At 55.5% G+C, this 19071-nt stretch overlaps 1 protein-coding gene across 1 annotated transcript in view; it reads left to right on the forward strand.

Annotated features, from left to right (window-relative positions):
* Positions 1-241: 241 nt before the first annotated feature.
* PADI2 (peptidyl arginine deiminase 2) overlaps positions 242-19071 on the forward strand; it is a 40646-nt gene continuing 21816 nt past the window's right edge. The window contains exons 1-4 of the mRNA XM_037146064.2: positions 242-431; positions 10857-11040; positions 12006-12078; positions 18367-18428. Of these exons, the coding sequence (XP_037001959.2) occupies positions 340-431; positions 10857-11040; positions 12006-12078; positions 18367-18428 (411 nt within the window). The 5' untranslated portion in view covers positions 242-339. The remainder of the gene's footprint in view (positions 432-10856; positions 11041-12005; positions 12079-18366; positions 18429-19071) is intronic.

Here is a 19071-nt window from a genome sequence, read left to right on the forward strand (position 1 = left end):
CCTGGAGGAAATTACTGGTCCTGCACCCTGGCTCCCGACAGCTGGGAGCCCACTGAAAGTGTATTGAATGAATGAATGAACAAGTCAACCGAGGAAAGGCCTCTGCTGAATCGCAACGCAACCAGAGGGGGGCGCTGAAGAGTTGAGGGCGTGGTCATATATAAAAGACAGGCCATCAGCCTACTGAGATGGGGCCGGCAGGCAGCCCCGCCCACTCCCCGCCCACCGGCGCCCGAATAAGGGTGCGTCAGGCAGCGGCCCGTGCGGGCTGCAGCAAGCTCACCTGCTGCAGGTGCTTCAGGCGGATCTGGACGAGCAAGCACTGCCGCTGCGGGAAAGATGCTGCGCGATCGGACGGTGCGGCTGCTGTATGGGAGCCGCGTCAAGGCGGTGTACGTGCTGGGCACGCACCTCTGGATCGACGTCTACAGGTGAGCAGGACCCCGGCGTCGAACCCACACCCTCCCCGGAAGCCAGGCAAGCTGGAGATCTCCGCCCAGACGTCCGAGACCGTCCTGGGACTCGGGGACGCGGACAGCCTTGCTCCAGCCCGAGTTGCCCTTCACCCCGCTCCCAGAAATCAAAGAACCTCATCCAGAAACCAGACAGCCCCAAACCTTGTGTCAGCCTCCCCGAAATCCTGAGGCGCTCCCAGACACCCTAACACAGCCCCAGCTCCCTCACCGCCTCTTTCCCAGACCCCCTCCCCTGCACCCCAGTCTTCCCACCGCCTAACCCTCTCCAGCTCCTAGGGCAACCTCAGCACCCCTCCTCTTCTCCGCCATCCTCTCCCCTTTCATTTCCCCACCCTGCCCTCAGACCCTCCATTCTCCTTTATGCTCTCTCCTTCCCCCCAGCCCCTCCTGGTTCACCTCCCAACCCACCCTCACCCAGCCCCTCACCCCACTTCCAGATCAGCTGAGCTCCTCCAGAATTTGCTGGGAAGCTGCCTGGGGGTGGAATTTGGCCCCGGGGGTTGCTCAGGCTCCGATTTCGCCCTGTGGGGGCTGCTGGTGGTTGCCCGTCCCCAGACACTGGCTGTGAGCACCTTGTCCCCAAATGCCTTCCCTTGACTTCACCCTGGGGTCAGGGAGGGACCTTGCAGCACCTGGCTGAGATTTGAGGGTACAGTGCAGAGGTGGGATCTTCGTCCGAAGAGTGCCCCTTCTTCAGGACCATTTCCCCACCTTGAACCATGTGGGGTGAACTTGGTGGGGTGCAGGATTTCTGAGGCAGAGAATGTGGCTGGAGGGATTGAGATCAGGGCCCAGCACTACTCCCAACTCCCAGGAAGCAGCCAAGTCCAGTTTGGAGGTCCACCTCCCCTCAGCGAGAGGGGCTGGCCATGTGGAGGTGGGACTGGTGTGAATGGGTCACGGAGAGTCCAGGGCAGGGCCAGGCAGCCTTCTATCCAAGAATTCGAAATGTTCCCCATCGCCAGATAGCAGGGGTCTGTGCTGAGAGGAGGAAGCGCGTGGGACTGAGGGGGGGCCGTGCTGATAGCTTTGGGTTGTCACCCTTCTCTGTGCTTTGAGTGGTGCTGGAGGTGACAATGTGGCTTATTGCTCCCAACTCGTCACCTGGAGCGCCCTGCCTCACTCGGTCCCCCACCACACTGCACCCCTGTGTCTCTTCACACTCCCTCCCCAGCCTGTTCTCTCTGTCCCCTTCAGTGGCCCTGGCCACACTGCCCAGCCATGCTCCTGCCACCTCCTCAGCAGGCACTGACCACCACAAGGATACCATCAAGCCCCAGGCTTCTTCTCCAAGGGCAAAGGGCTGGCCGTCAGGGTCACAGCAGACCAGGAACCTCTGCACTCATCTGCCCCTGGCCTCAGTGTCCCACATGTAAACCCCAGGGGTGGTGTCTGAGGGTCATAACACAGCAGCGATGTGTGCCCCAGTCTTCGGTGCCCCAAGAGGGCTTCCCCTTTCCCCCAGCCTCCCTCTCATCCCATCATAAACTGGGCACTGCTAGGGAGCTGGCCAGGAGCCAGGACGCGCAAGTCTCTAAGCCTTTGCTGTCACCATACCCGCCTGTTTATTCGCTGGGCTTAGCCTGAGTAGCTGGCAGGGGGTGGGGAGTAAAGAAGGGGGGCACCTCCAGGCCCCCGGCCCTCCCTCTGCCCTGGCAGAGAGGGGCCCAGCCCAACTGGGGACAGGGAGTGTGGGAGGGTGTCATCTTCCATCTTGCAGGGGACAGAGGTGTGACAATTCCCTTTGTCCTTTCTCAAGAAACCAGTCATAGCCACAATGACCCACACCCCCCGACTTGCACTTCACTTACGACTCCGCACCACCCCCGAAAGGAGAAACTCAGTCTAGCCCATCACCGTCCAACCAAAACAGAGCGCAAGCCGCCGTCAGAGCCACATCTCATTTGCAGGTTTCCAGCGGCCATGTTTTTAAGGTTAAAATAAACAGGTGAAATTAATTTTAGTTGTATATTTTATTCAACCCAACATATCCAAGTTACTAGCTTTTCAACTCGGAATCATTGTAACCATTTTTATTGGGTAGTCTGCATCCTCTTTTTCATAGTAAGGCTTTGTAACTCAGGGGGCATTTATACTCACATCGGTTCAGATGCTCCGCGGCCCCCGCAGCTGGTGGCTCCTGTACTGAACAGCACAGGCCTTGAGCAGGGCTTCTCGTCCTTGGCGCCATTGCACTGTGGGCCAGATGATTCTTTGTCGCAAGGGCTGTCCTGGGCATTGCAGGATGTTTAGCAGCATCCCTGGCTTTAACCCCAAGATGCTGGTAGCGGTCCCCAATTGTAACAACCAGAAAAGTCTCCAGCTGTCCCTGGCGGGAGTACAAAAATCTCCTCCAGTTGAGAACCAGTGGTGTAGTCAAAGGAAGCCCCTCCAGAACTCAGGAGCCTGGGCTCTTAGTGCTGTCGTGGCTCCTCGTACCTGCCTCTGTAAGGGCTCCGGTCAGTCTTCACAGCGGTGGGAGAAAGCAGTGCGCTCTCGTGAACCGAATGCGTCATCACCTGTCTTCTCACCATGGACCTGGAGGTCCTGCTGGGACCAACCATTTCGTAGGGGAGGAGAGCGAAGCTCAGAGAGGAAGCCACTTGCCCTGCCTCACAGGGGACTCAGGTCCAACCTCCACTCTGTCCTGTGTGACCCTAAAACTATCAGGTTGAACTGGATGACCCTCGGCCTCTCTTCCACCCTCCACCTGAGCCAGGACCACAATGCACCCAGAGACGTCACCCACCTCCCTTCAACCCTCCATCTCCCACTGCGTCCGTTCCTTACTCAAGACCCCATGTGATGCCCCCCAGGGTCTCCAAAGAGACACCAAGGTATGAGGCCTGGTAGGCCCTGGACCCAGTTACTTAGGGACTGGTATCTTGTCCCTTCACTCCTTCTGAGTCACAGAGGTGGCTGAACACGCTTCCCTCAGCACCCACTCCCTTCCCCAAGGGCCCTGGCCCCGCTCTCCTGCGATGCAGACACAGCTTCCCTCGCCTCCAGACACAGCAGGGGCCTTGCCTTCCTCATCCCCAGCAGACCCTACACAGGGTCCACCCACCTGCTCCCAGCAGGCCTGGCCCTTTGGGGATGGGTGCCCTGACTCAGCCACGTCTGAGCGCTGGCCTCCTGCAAGCTGTGACCTCCCCATGGAGATGCACAGGAAGGGGAAGTACGGTCTCGTTCTGGAGATTTACGTTGAGATAGTTGCTCAGGATACAAGCTGTTCCCTTCTACTTTTGTGAGTATTTATCTCAGTCTGGCACATGTATGCCCTGTCCACACAATCCCCACCGTGGTCCCTTTCCCTGGCAGTCGCTTCTCCACTGGGACTGGCCTGGGTCCCCATCTGATTCTGGCTGGAAATTGGAGAGGGGCACAAAATGAGCGGTGTCTGAGGTTGGTTTCACCTCCCCTCTGGTGAGGGATGTTGTCCCTTCCCTGGAGCCAGGGCCACCCATAAAGTTGGGAGAGATTGGAGAAAGGCAGCCTTGGAATAAAGTGAGGCCAACTCTTTACTGGCCAACTCTCCCACTGCCCCACGAACCGACCGGCCGTGGAGACACCTGCTCCATCTGTCCAGGCAGGTGAGAGCTCCCGATGGGGCTGGTGTCCCCCCCGACCCTGGCAGAGAGAAGGCAGGACCTGTATCCTGAGGTCTGCAGGAGCTTCAGGGCAGAGGTGATGTTAACAATGGTCCCTTGCCTCTGCCGAGCCGTGCCCTGGCTACACAGATCCCAGACCCCTGACTGCACTGCTTTTGGGGACTTGTGCTTTAGGGGTGTCCTCCTCCATGTCACTACCTTCCTGTTCCCATGCCCCTTGGCCCTCGAGTCAATGCAGGTCTTCTTGGTTGCGTGAATGAATGAAAGACATGTGGACTGGCATATCATTGGACTGAGCTCTCTGCCCCCAGCCTCAGGGACAGGCACCATTGGATGGGCCGGCCAGTAGAAGGTCAAGGGCATGTGGCCAAACTTGGCCAGAGCAGCACTTGCTCCTGATTGATGGTAGAAGGAATCAAGCCAGGTCAGGTGGTCCCATAAATTAAAATAGCACCCAGAGCCCTCCCCCTTAAAAAGAGGCGCTGCCAGGAGCTGCTCGAGTTCTAAGCCAACTCTCAGAGAGTGGGAAGGCTCTAAGGAGGCCTGGGTCCCCTGTGGTTGGAGCCCACAGCCTCCTGCATGTCTGGGGCCCCGAGCGCCCTTCCTTCCTGCCCACAGGGCCCTGAGCCATGATGGGAGCTCAGTGGCAGGGGCTCACCCCCATGCCCACCCCCCAGCTGGACAGGCACACCTGTTAGACTTCAGGGAGGACAGTTTTCACAGGCAGCTCCCTCCTGCCCAGCCGTGCCTGACCCTGTGCCCAGGAATTTGACTGGTCCAAGCCTCAGTCATTCACCCAAGAGCCCAGAGCCGCAGCCCACCTTTGCTGTCCCCTTCCTGGGCCTCTGACCCCACCTGAGAAATAAGTAGAGGGCTCTCAAGGTTCCTAGGAGCTTCTCATTTGATCCTCTCCTGAGCCAGGCTTGCCACTCGGTCACCAGGTATTCCTTCCCAGAGCACCTTTAGGAAGCGCTATAACCCATAGATCCTCTCCCAGGAATGGAGCAGCCAGGCCCGAAGCTCAGCTCACACTCTGCAATTACTGTCCCTGAGACATGGAACAAGTGCTTGCCCTCAACATGCTCATCTGTGAAATGGGACAACGTTAATGCAGGCCTCGTGGGGCTGTGGAAAGGATGGACTGAGATCATGTGGACCATGGGCTTGGCTCAGGGCCTGGTACCTAAAAAATACTCATACGTAGTTACCATGAGTTAGTATTGGGTTGGCTATATGTTATTAAGACAAATAATAATGAGATATGCCCTCGAAGAGTTCATAATGCTCATGGGAGAAAAATGTTGAACAATTTTTTAGGGTGGTTTGAGGCACCAGCAAAAAGAGGGAAAGATGAGTCCCTGACTGATGGGATCAGGAAAGACTTCCTGGAAGAGGTGGCACCACGATGAAGTGTGGACAGGGGTTCACAGTGTGACCAGCACATGCTATGCAGGAGCAAGTATACTGAGCAGGAAAACTGGGACACATGGGGGCTGCAAGGGCACAGTTTCGGAGTCCTGAAAGATTAGGCTAGAGAGCCAGGCTCAGACAGGGCCCTGAATGCCGGGCTCAGGCAATGGACTTTGGTCTCTAGGCAGTGGAGAGTCATCCAGGTGTCTGAGAAGAGAGCGCCCATAGGTTACATTGTTTCTTCCTTAGCAGAGGACTCTGGGCAGAGGAGGTGCCCTTGTCCAGTGCGAGAGGCTGCTGGGGTTACCAAGCAGGGAAAGAGGCTGGCTGAAGGCAGACGCCACAGTTGCCTGCACCAACCCGTGTCTAGAAGCAGCCACTACCCTGCCAGTAATGAGGCCTGGCCTCCCTCCCCTTTTCCTCACGGGTAGGGTGCCCACCTGAGGCTGCATGCCAGGCCGGCACCCACGACGCCCCCTCCCCCGGACTCCTGCAAAGAGCAGAGGACAGGATGTCCTCGTGCTCAGGCACCAGAGCTGGGGTCGCTGCGCAGTGGAGCCCACCTGCTGTTAACGAGGCTCAGAGCAGGTGGACAAGCTGAAAGGGCCAGATGCCAGCGAGGAGCAGGCCTGTCATGCCCTCCAGCCAGGGGCAGAGTCAGCTGCCCCCGATCTGCAGGGCCGCACTGGGGATGCTCCCTGCTGACTGAGTGAAAGCCACCGAGACCGATAGCTCCCCAGCATCGGAGGGGCCAGGCAGACGTGAAGTCACAAACCCCAGGATTCCCTGGGGTTGGGCTCCGTGAACGTCCCTCTTCTACATCTGAGGCTGCTTTCCAGTCTTGCTCAAAGACCCTTTGACTCCAACCACACAGCCATTTCCTGGCCATTTCCATGGCCACCACCAGGTCCCAGGTCACTGTCATCGCTCATGGGGACAGCTGCAATCACCTTCTCACTGGTCCCCCCTCTCCCAGGTTTGCTCTCCTGAAATCCGTTCCCCACCCTGCCCCATGGGTCATCTGTCTGCAGCGTAGACACAGCCATGCCTCCCTGCTTTGAAGCTTTCATGTTATCAGGGAGAAGGCCATGACCCGGCCCTCTCCTCCCACCGACCCCTCCCCCTCGCCCACCAACCCCAGCCACACAGACCTCCTCCCAATGTCTCCAACGTGGCGGGCAAACATCCACCCCAGGTCGTCCCCCCAGCCGACCTTGCTGCTTGGAGATCTCCACTCTGCTTCCTCTCTAACAGCGCTTCTCTAACAGTGGCTCCCGGACCAGCAACGTCAGCATCTCCAGGTGATGCTGACACACGTGCAAATTTAAGAAACACCGATCTAATGAACTCTGGTCTGTCCTTCAGAGTGGAAAGTTTAGATCTTAGCTCAAATGCCGCTTCCTCCAGGGACCCTCCCTTGACTCCCTGACCAGCACCTCATGGCACGCCGTACCCCTCCTTTACGGCCATTCCCAGCTGTACGCACACAGTTAACTGTGTCATTCATTGAAAGTCTTCCTCTTCCACCAGAATATATGCTCCACATGCCCAGGAAATATGTTTTTCACTGATCTACTCCCAGCACCTAGAACTGTGCCTGGCACATAGTGAGTGACTAACAGCAGAAGCAAGCCCTCCTTCTTCCAGACTGTCCTGCAGCAAATATTTTTACATTTACTCTGTGCCTATTCTGGGCCAGGTGCTGAAACAAAGAGAAAAGACAGCCGCTACCTCCAATGAGCTACCCACCACAAGGGAAAGTAAACATGGGGACAAATAACTGAGTTGCAGCTTCAAACAGATGGACAGTCACCAGACAGAGAAGTCGGGGAAAAGTATTACAGGTAGAAGGAACAGCATGTGCAAAGTGCACGGTGAGTTAGACAATGCAGGGAGCTGAGAGGCTGGAAGGAGTTGCAGAACATGAGGCTGGAGAGTGCAGTGCAGATGCAGTGGTTAAATGCCGCTGAGTGAGCACTAGGCTAAAGAGTTTGGGTTTCATTGCATGGGTAGGCACTGAGGAGCCACGGAATAATTTCGATCAGGCCAGTGACCTGATTTTTTTTAATCATTCCAGTAATAGAGTGTGGGAAGCCAAGAAGAGTGGCTTCATTAGTTCACTCATTCACCAAGTATATTTCGAGTGTGGCCATATGCTAGGTGCTGGGACACAGCGCTGGGCAGAGCAGACGCGGCCCCAGGAACTGCAGCCTGTCCTTCCGTCCACACCGTCTTTATCTTTGCCTCTTTCCCGTAAGAAGGAGATCACAGTCACCTCCAACGCCCCCATTCGCTCACCCTCGATACTGTCCCTGGGCCCCTCCCTGCAGCCTCCAGGGACAACAGAGGTGCCCACAGCCCCTGGCTTCCAAGAGGTTCTTCCAGGGGAGGGGAGGATCCTTCTGAGACAATGGGAGACTTTGTTGCTTCTGCCAGGGCTGCTCCAAGAATAGCTGTTTGCTCAGCTCCAAGCAGGGCTGGTGCTGGGTCGGAGGAGGGTGTGGGGCCCTGGAGCTTTCATGTGGCCCAGGCATTAACCCCCTGAGCCTTGGGGCCTCCTCCAATTTCTCACTGGCGGGGAGGAAGGAGGGTGGAAGCAGGCATCCCTTGCAGCACTATTGTCGGAGCCTGGGTCGCAAGCGGTCAGCCCGCGTTGTGAGGTTGTAAAGCATTTTTTCCTAAATAAAATTGTATGCAGAAACCCGATATATAAAACCAGTTGAAGTGACAGTGGCTCTAGCTGAAGTGGGGGTACAGCTTTTCGGCACCTCCTCCCGACCCCTTAGCCCAGAACCTGCCCCCTCTCCTCTCTCCGGACTCCAGCCACCTCTGACCTGCTCCCAGCCTCCCATGTGGCACTTGGCGAAACAGACAGAGCAGAAGTGACTTGCTCCAGGCCGCCCAGCAAGCTGACGGTCAAAGCTGGGACTTACACTTGAGGAATGTTTCCCAGCTCTTACAATTTTTACCCAAACCTTACTTCACCTATAGTACTATTAACACTTTTCTTTAAAGCAATTCACATGTTCCTTCTAACTTTGTTTTAAATGGAGATCTTACATCATTGCCATACATGGCAGGTCTTTACAATTGCCATGAAAAGATAACACTTAATAAATACACGCATTTTTTAAACTGTGCATCCACGTGCCACTTAAAAGCATCTCACGAGTGTGCCCACACCTTCCTTTGGGAACTGCTGCCTGGTGCTTCTAAAAGGTTAGCCTCTGTCCGGCCCAGCTCTACACTGATAGCCCCTCAACAGCAAACTGGGCTCCAGCCTCATCTGCATATGTGCCTCTCATCCAGGGTTTTTGCTTAGACTTCTGGCGACAGATGAGGACACAGGGCAGCAGGCCACGCCAACAGGTGCGCAGCCCCAGATCAGCGCGGTGCTCCCCTGACAGGCTGGGGCATTCAGAAGGGGGCAGGCGGACGAGGATTTGCATGGTGCTGGAGCTTCTCTGTGGAGCTCCCTTCCCAGCAGTGAGCATGCGCTGCTGGGTCCCTGCCCACACACTCTCCCTTCAAGGGCCCAAAGCCCCTGGTCTGTGTGTGGCCTGGGTCAGAGACACCCTGCGTGGTGGCCTCTACGGCTTCACCCTCACAGCCTTGGCCACCCGGGGCTCTAACCACCAGGGAGCTCTGCTGAATGTCTGGACCAGGGGTTCTCACACCGTAGCCTCTGGGCCAACAGCTCTGACGATTCCTAGAAACCTGGTGGGAATGCCAGTTCTCGGGCCCCACCCCAGACCCACCACATCTGAAACTCTGAAGAGGGGCCCAGCAGTCGGTGTCTTCACAAGCCCTCTAGGTAATGCTGCTGCTGCCCCTGCTGAACTTGGAGAGCCATAGGTCTAACCCTCTCATTGCACCCTGGCTCCTGCCCACATCTTCAGCTGCCCTGGCCGCGTCTCAGTCCTGCCAGCTAGACTCTCCGGGATGGGAGCCACAAATCTGTAGCTTTAAAATAAACCCTGAAGGTTTAAACGGCACCCCAATGATTTGGATGCCCAGCCACAGTGGAGAACTGTTCTGGAACCTCGGAGCACCAGGCCATCAAAATAGCCGATACGCCCTTGAGGCAGACACTTGTGCCTGCCTCAGTCCCAAGTCCCCTGGAATCCCACCTCTATCCCTCTTTGGCTTTTGGGAACCTTCAGGCCATAGGCTGGATTAGCAAAACCACGAGCTTCGACCGCTTTCTCCCCTAGTCTCTTTGTCCTTCCTGTTTGTTGCCTCCCGTTAAGCCAGTGTCTTAGGCAGCTTGAGCTGCTATAAAAAAGTATCATGGCTGGGTGGCTTAAATGCAGACTTTTATGTCTCCGTTCTGGATGCTGGAAGTCTGAGGTCGGGGTGCCAGCACGGCCAGATTCTGGCGAGGACGCCCTTCCTGGCTTGCAGCCGGCCGCATTCTCATGCAGCCCTCCTCGCTGCGCATGGAGAGAAAGCGCTCTCTCTCCCTTGTCTTTCTTATAAGGCAACAAACCCTATCAGATTAGGACCTCATTCTCATGACTTCGTTTAACCTTACGTATCTTCTAAATGCCCTATCTTCAAATATAATCACATTGGGCATTAGGGCTTTAATATGTGAATCTGGGGTGAGGGGAAAAGGCAGAAAACTGTACCTGAACAATTGGAAAAAATGTGAAAATAAATCAATAAAAACATGTGAATTTGGCGAAATACAAACATTCACTCCACATCACCGGGATCAAATCTGTTTTTTCTCTGCCCTGAAATCTTGAGGGCTTTTCAAGAATTCTAAAAGTGTTTGCCTTTCAAAAGAAAACCACTGTGCAACCCCAAGGCATAACTCTCAGAGGAGGGGACCCCAAGCTGTGGCGGGAAGGAGGGAGCTCTGTGATGGAGCCAGCCCACCCCTGCCCCTTTAGGATCCGAGCCCCAGCCCCCAGGTCCTGTGCAAATCCAGCCCTGGGGCACCTGCCTCCTGCCCTCCGGCCGGGTGGGTTCTCCTGCCTTCCTGCTCAGCCACCAGACGGGAGGTGGGAGACAGGGTATAGGTTGAGGGCCTCAGTCATCCACCTCTACAGTACCACATAGTCCTGAAAGCTGGTTGCCCATCAGAAACACTGGGAAGCTTATTAAGAATTCAGATTCCCGGGCCCCACCCTCAAACCGTCTGACTGAGGAGGTACAAGACTAGCCCAGGAATCTGTATGTTTATAAAGCACCCTCTGCACTACCAGGTGATTGCAGTACAGCTAGGTCCTTTGGAGTCCCCCAGGCCAGACAACCCGGGAGGGGCCTTGCAGTTTTCAGGAGCCTCCTCCTGAATCTCCTCGTCCCACCTGCCCCAGGGATCCCCATAACCTGCTCTCCCCTCTCCCTGCAGTGCCGCCCCAGCCGGGGCCCAAACCTTCAGCCTGAAGCACTCGGAGCACGTGCAGGTGGAGGTGGTGTGTGACGGGCAGGCCGAGGAGGTGGTCACCAACGGCAAACAGCGCTGGCCTCTCTCGCCCAGCACCACACTCAGACTCACCATGAGCGAGGCCAGCACCGAGGCCAGCAGCGACAAGGTACCACGGCCAGGGACGTCCACCCCGCAGGCCCTGCTGGAACCCGGGCAGGCTGGACCAGAGCGGCCCCATGGAAATAGAATCAAGCCGCATGTATCATTTTCTGTTTTCTAGCAGCCACAAAAAAAAAACAAAAAAAAAACAAAGAAGCAGATGGACTTCATTTTAATAGCATCTTTTACTTCACTACACATATCAAAATGTTATCAAAATGGACATGGTGTCAACATGAAAACTACTAACCAGACAGCTCACACTCTTGTTACACCCAGTCTAAGGCTGGTGTGCGTGTCACACTCACAGTACATCTCAGTTCACACTCACCAAACGTCAGGGCCCGATAGCCACCTGTGGCGAGTGGCTACTGTGTAAGACGGCTCGGTGTGGGACTGTGGAATGATGGCTGCGCGCGGAAGGTTAAATCGCGGGCTACTGAATGGAAAAGTATTAGAATCTCTGGACGTCACAGCCACCGGTGCCCTTGTTTTTATCATGTATAAAATGGGGTACGGGGTGCCCGGGCAGCAAAGTGATTTGCCCAGGTGGTAAAGGCAAGGCCAGACTTTCCTCCCTGGGAACCTCTCTAACTGTGAATCTCAGGTGCCCCACGGCAGTGACGGGCTTTATCCAAAGGAAACAACCTCAGCCCTGCTCCCTAGCTACTTGGTGGGAGCCAGACATACACTACGGCCGGTATAGGGGCCCCACAAGTGGCAGAGTACCCCAGGGGCACAGGCAGGCAGTTGGCATCCTGGATGCACTCTGTGAAGATGGGAGTCCCTTTCTAGTCTGATCATCTGGGGGACGTGGCCCACCAACCCAGGAGTACTTCCTGGAGGAGAGGGTTCAGCTATCAGGAGAAAGCTAGCCTGACAGGCTGTGAGGTGAAAGGCAGGGAAGGTCACCACCGCAGATCTTCCTGCCTGTGATAAGTGACCTCTGTTCTTCTTTCTCTCCCTACCAAGGTCACCGTCAACTACTATGAGCAGGAGGGGAACGCCCCCATCAACCAGGCTGGGCTCCTCCTGACAGCCATTGGTGAGTTGACAAGGCCATAGCCTGGGCGCCTTCATCCCCCAGGGTGTGGCCTCGCCACCCTTCTCGGTAGCACTGGCACTGTTTTCAACGCTGCAGGCCTGGCACCCACAGCTTCCTCTAAATAATGCAGGACCACAGAGTGATGCCACAGGTGTCCGGGCTCTTCTCTACGAGGGTGGGGGATGTCGTACAGGGGGAGGCGCACCTTGGTCTGCAAGCAACTCACCCCAGTGTCAGGGTCCCCATCAAGGGCTCTGTGGGTCATGAAGAAGGAGGAGCAAAGTCATCTCCTCCCCCATCCGTCCCCTGCAACTGGGAAAAGAGCTCACCTTTCAGAGTGAGGGGTAAGCTTGTGCTGCCCTTCAGCTCCCTGGGCCCAGAGATTCCACCTGGGTCCTTAACTCACCTTGTGCAAGCCCTTCATTCAACTCATGAGGGCAGTGAGGCCCAGAGAAGTTAGGCAACTCGTTCATAGTCACACAGCAGAACTCTGGATGATTTCTACCCCCACCCCAGGCTCTTTGCCTCACACGGCAGTTCCCTGCCCTGGCGGAGCCAGCCTGGCTCAGCAAGGCCCAGAGATGTGGTTTCCTGAACCTTCTGTCATTCAGCTCTCCTGTAGTTAAGGTGCTAATGGTATATGTGGTTTCTTTAAATGTTTAATCATAGAATGTGGTTATAGTCCAGAGGATGATTGGTCCATCCAGCCTTAGTTTAACACTGGCAGTTGCCACGTGGTTGGGGGAGGGAACTACCCATTACTGAGTGTTGACTACATGCTGAATGCTTTAAAAATGATACTGACGTCCCCCCTTTATTGAACACCTACTCAGTGATCAGGACTGTGCAGGGTGCGTCCTGCCAGATCGCAATCTGTTCTCACCACAGTTCCAAGGATAAACACTACTAATGTCCCCATCTTACAGATGAGAAGACCAAGACTCAGACAAAGTGAAACAGCGCTGGCTGGTGTGGCTCAGTTAATAGGGCATCGTCCCCCTATCCCAAAAGGTCACAGGTTCAGTTCCCAGTCAGGCAACACGCATAGGTTGCAGGTTTGATCCCTGTTCAGGAAACAGACAATCGATGGTTTCTGGTTTTGTTTTTTTCTCTCTCTCCCTCCCCATCTCTCTAAAATCAATAATCATGTCTTTGGGTGAGGAGGAAAAAAAAGTAAAAGAAAAACTTGCCAGAGGCCACACAGCTGGAAAGTGGTTTGTGAGACACCAAGTCACTCCAGTCCTCTCATATGCTCCAGGGGACTGAGAAATCCCCACCCCACCCCCCAAACCCAGCCAGTTCCAGGCCAGCCCCTCCTTGTCCAGCCCTGCACTCGCAGCTGCCAAAATGGGCTCAACAGCAGTTCTCTTCCGCTTCTCAGCTTATTCCCAAAGGGCTTGGTTGCTGGTCCCCCACTCCTCCTTCTACCTGAGGGAGTGCCCAGACTGGGGCGGGTCCCCAGGACAACCTCAGGGGACTTCAGAGAGGAAACCAAAGCCTCCCGAGCTGCCACTGAGGGCTGGCACGGGCTGGACCTCACGTGCACACAGAGCCCCCAGGTCATCTCGGGTGACCGTCCCCTGAGGAAACCTAATCCCACAGAGACGGGACACCAGAGGACTTGAGCGGGAAGGACAGCGGCCAGAGGCCCAGGAACTGGGGTGATCGCCGAGGGCTGGCTGTACTGGGAACAGGAATTCCACAGAAGCAAGGCCAACTTAGGGTAGATGGCAGATACCACACTGTAAGGTAGCAAGACCAGACCCTCCGCACACCCGAGAAGACAGCAAAGCTTGTGTTGAGTCCCCAGAAGATACTGAACGTGCTGTGGTGAGCGACCAGGCTCCTCCCTCCAGGGCTCTGCCATGGTGCTTTCGCTGGACAATTATTTAGTGACCTGCTACACATTCCAGATATTTAGGTTCCACGAACCAGTAAAATGTCCCAACCCCACCAAAAAAATAATAATAATAATAAAATTAACATCTTTAATGCTTGGCCCCAAAACAGACATTAATAATTTGTCCTCAATTATCACCATCTTTCGACATTCATACACCTACAAAGTAGGCAGGGCATAACCTCAGAGTAAAACAGTCTTCACATTGTGGAGACAGAGCTTTATGGCGAACTCGCCTCGCTGAACTTTCATTTGCTGGCCCACCCGGGTCCCAGGTGGGAATCTGATTACCTTTGGGGCCCACTGGCCTATCTGACTTTTCCGGGTCTTGCCTTTTCTCAAGCATCTACCCCAGGGGTGCTTGAGCCCTACATCCCAAATAACCCCTCAAGGCAGCACCTCGGAGGCGGGGACACCTGAATGTCCCAAGATGTTGGGGCTGTGCCCTGAGGACATCTGTGAGTCTGTCTCCCCCTCACTCTGTCCTGAACCCGCACAGAGCAGAAAGAACCCTGGCTTCAGAGTAGACACAACTAAGTCTTAGTACTGGCTCTGCCCCTGCAGCCACATGGTGACCGTCACCCCACTGTGCCTCAGTTTTCTCATCTGCAAAATGGGCTCGCAGTGCACAACACTTGCAAGGATTCAATGGGACACTGTGTGCAAAGAGCCTGGTGCAGAATAGGTGCTCAGGTTCTCTCTTCTCCCCTCTCAGTGGCTACCTCCGCACTCTGCCCGGGTGAAGGTGAGGAACTCTGCCGCACTCAGGCTTCTTCGTGGTATTCGGGAACAAACCCGTAATGCTTTTGGCAAGATCAGGTTCTAGGTCTGGGTCTCAGTCCTACCAAGGACTTGCTGTTTGGTCTTGACAAGTAGCCTACCACCTCTAGACCGGACATTTTCCCAGGTGTAAAATGAGGGGTTTGAGCTCATTGGTCCCTGAGGGCCTTTAGGACTCCAGTTAGGGCTGACCTGCAAAATTCTCCTGTTAAGGGAGGAAGTGGGGATGGGGAGGAGGGAGGCCCAGAGTCTCAGCCTCTTTGCTGCAGACCTGGCAATGGGAGCAGTACGCCCACACAAGCCTTGAGAAGTTTCAACATCACCCTGGGAACCTCGCCCCTTGTGCCCCCTCCCCAGCACCTAGGGTGGTTGTGGGGGAAAGAGACCTTCTCCCCCACCACACCCCAGGCTGCCCAGTGAGTCAAGAAGGCCAGGTACGCTGTCACTGTCCACGGGGGCTGGTGGCCCACCAAAATGCTTGCGGCGCTGTGTCGAAAGCTGAGGCCTCAGCATCCGGGTTCTCACTTAGGGCAGGCTGCCTTGAACCCAATTTGACATTTCCCGTTAATCTGCCCCACACCCCAGGCGCCACCCGACACCTTCAGGCTATTCCCAGGAGCTGAGGTAGGACTCAAAGCCTCTGGGAAATGCAGAGGCCTGCGGCCTCGAAACACGTGTCCCCTCCCTTCTCTCCAGGATGGCGCAGACATTCCAGCAGGGCAGAGCTCCGGCCAGGTCATACCAGTTCTGCTCTCCAACCCAATAAGGAGCATCTCGTTAGAATCCAGTTAAATTAGACATTGGGACAAACTTTGAAGGGGAGCAGTCCTCGAGGGATGGCTCTTAGCTTGAGGAAGGGGCATCTTGAGGGAGGGAGGAGGGGAGAGAAGGCCATTTTCAGTTGACTTCAGAGACAGCTCATGAGTCATAAGGCAGCAAATGTGCAGCCCTGGGGGAGGCTGGAAGGTGGGTGGTAGAGGCACCCGATTACGTTAACGCCCACATTGCGTAACAGGAAGTCAGTGAAACCTACCCACGTTTCATAAATCAAGAAAGAGCAGTGAGCGTATTACTTCGTGTTACAGAGGTTGCTTTCAGGCAGGTAAGGGACAGGCCTAACAGGGAACTTCGTGCCAAACGGTTTCTTTAGAACTGCGCGTACTAAGCGATTTCTTGTGCACGAGGTGCAAGCATTCATACAATGTTTAAATTTAAGAAAGCATAATGAAGGAAAGCATAATCAAGTGCTTAGAATTGATCTCAGGGACACACCACAGGAGCCACAAAGTGGTGCCACCTTGTGGCCCAGAGACAAAGACCACAGGGCCGCTCAGGGTGGGGGTGAGGGGGTCTGTGGCCAGTTCCTCAGGGGATGATGTTTAGGGAATAAATCTTAGGCCCCTGAAGGTGGGCTTGGCTTCTGGAAGCAGCCCAGGGCAGAGGTCAGCCTGAGTCAGTGGAGGGAACAGCCAGGCAGGGGTCCAGAGTCAGGGCCCCGTGGGCTGTGTGGCTTTGCACTTTCTGAGAACTAGGGAGACCTCATTTCCCTGCTGGGTGCCTCGGTTTCCTCATCTGCACAGAGGGGGTGGCTGGATGGAGGAGAGCCCTTCCTTCTGGCGTGACAGGAGGACGTGCATGAGAAGTGCCTGCCTCTGGCAGGCTAAACTATACACACCGGAGACATTATTGTCTTGAAAAGCAAAGGCAGTGAGTGGTTCCTTAAGGAGGCTGGATCCGAGGCTGGTTCCCAGGGAGGAGCTTCAGTGGAAAGTCCAAAGGGAAGTCCCTGAAGGTCTGGGAGCCAAAACCAACACAGTTCTGCCATCCGAGCCTCCAGCCTCTTTAACGGCAGCTGGGGGTTCTGCCTCCCCCGCTCTCTCCCTGGAAGCCTTACTGGACCCCAGCCCCCCAGATGCCCGGCCCCATTTTCTGATGGGGGACCTCTCTGAGTCTGGGTTTGCCCAACCTCGAAAATGGAAACAGTGCTATTTATCTCACAGGACTGGGGATTCCTTGAGAGCAGGCCGTGCACCCCCATGTCCCACCACTAGGTCTCTGTCCCCAGTACAGTGCGTGCAACACAGCAGATGCTCACCAGTGACTTGCTGAGTGGGCGGGACCAGCAGGAGGAGTGAATATGATTACACCTTACAGTCTCTAACAAACAGCGGGGCTGCAGGTGTGGGATGCTGGAGTGCCACAAGGACCAGGTGTCCTGAAAGCCTCCTTCTGGACCCAGAGAAGCCACATTCAGGGGTGGGAGGGAATCAGACTGTGGACAAAGGGAGGACTTGAACATAATCCCCAGACTGAGGGTGAGTGGCCCGAGGAGGGGTGACATCAGCACCCTCCCTGAGCCGGGATCCTCTTCCCCACCTAGCCCGGGGAGAGGGCATGCCTGCCAAAGGGACTTACCAGGAATTCATTCATTCCCACCCAACTCCCTTCTCGGTCCAAGTCATGCCCAGTGTACAGCTGAGCCCTCCAAGCAGTTCCTGGGCCTGGACCCGGCTCCTCTCGGTCTGTGTGATGCTCCCGTCACCTCTCAACAACTGTCCTGCCCCACCCTACTAGTCACTAATGCAAGGGGTCATGTCACCTCCCAGGGACATGTAGCAGTATCTGAAGACATCTTGGTTGTCGCAGCTAGGGGATGTTCCTGGCCTCCAGGAGGTACTGCTAAACACCCTATGATGATGCACAGGGCGACTCCCTCCACACAGAAATGTCCGGCTCGAGCTGTTTGTAGTGCCTACTGTTGCAATTGGTGCATCTCCTCAAATGGGAAAGGGCCCCACTGTGCAGGTAAAAGAAACTGGTACGCGGAGATGCTGTCTAACCTGCCCAAAGTCACACAGCTTATAAGGAGAAAACCAGGGTTCCAACCCAGCACTGCCTGATGCTGAGTCTTAGGTTCATTTCACCACAGTTTCCACAAAGCCCATTCCCACTGCAGGCCTCGTTCAGCAAGGACACCAAAGGTCCCTTCCCCAGGAGGAAGGATAGACAAGGACCCCGCCCTGGACCCTTTCTCGGATACCCTGGCCTCCCAGGTGCCCTCAGATCAAGAGGGGTTGGGAACCCAGTTTCCCACCCAAAGTAAAGCCTCAATCCTTGGCGGTGGGATGTGGGCCACCGAGAATTCCAGAAGACGCACATTCTGAGACGCACAGGTGCGCACGTGCCCTGGACAGGCTGGGAAGGCAGTTTTCAAAGTAAAACCTTTGAATCAGACCAACCGCAGTATGTGTCCCAGGTCACTGAGGCCACCTGCGTGACCCTGGGCCCCTCTGACCTGAGGTTCCCAGATCTACACAGTGAGGCTCATACCACGCCCCACCCAGAACTGCCTGAGGAACCAGAAAGCGGTGGGCGATCCGGACCTAACCGGCAGCACCTCTCGAAGCCATAACGGTGAAGCCGGCAGCATCCCCTATGTTTGCAGGGGGTGTTGAGGCAAGGGGTTGGACAAGATGCCTTCAGCCAGGCCCTCTTCTTCCAGGGACCCAGCGTGTGGCAAGCCACACCCTAATCCCACAGGTCTTCCTCCTGTCCCTGCCCCTCCCTGTCTGGCAGGCTCAGCAACTCACCCCTGTGTCTGTCCCCAGAGATCTCCCTGGATGTGGACGCAGATCGGGATGGCGTGGTCGAGAAGAACAACCCGAAAAAGGTACCTCGCTACCAGGGCAGAGAAACAGACAGAGGTAAGGGGGGCATCGAGAACAGAGCCCCAGGCTGGATCCCGGAAGCAGCCATGGTCCTCCCAGCAAACAAAGGTGACTGTAATTCTCAGAGGGGGAGATGGGGACATTCGACAGGCTCCCAGGCCCACAGTGCAAAGTGACAGACCCGCAGAGGAGACAGACCCCCTATGAGAACAACTGTGGAACAGGTTCCCAAGTCTCAGCCCCACCCCACAGGATAGGGAACCCCCAGTTCATAGAGTTGTTGGAACAAACTAATGTCCTGCCACAGAGGAAGTACTGCCAAGGTATTAGCTCTTATTATTTTGCCTCAAAAAAAAATGTTTAAATCTGAGTGGGAGAGACCAGCAAGGGGCAGAGGCTGCATTCATCAGCCTCAGTTCAAGGCACGTGGTCTTGAATGGTGCCTGCACAGCCCCTCTCCTGCTGCTGATTCATTCACTCATCCATCATTCGTTCATCAGTTCATTCATTCATTCATTCATTCACTCATTCCTTTTCTTCTGTCCTACATTCCCCATTCCTATTCTGCTCCCCGACAAAGGACCATTCTAATGGGTTTAATGTGTCTCTTTCGTTTCTTCTGGTTCTTGCAAAAACCTGTGGTCT

Source organism: Artibeus jamaicensis, unplaced genomic scaffold (assembly GCF_021234435.1).
Source record: "Artibeus jamaicensis isolate MK-2021 breed Jamaican fruit bat unplaced genomic scaffold, CSHL_Jam_final scaffold_847, whole genome shotgun sequence".
NCBI lineage: Eukaryota > Metazoa > Chordata > Mammalia > Chiroptera > Phyllostomidae > Artibeus > Artibeus jamaicensis.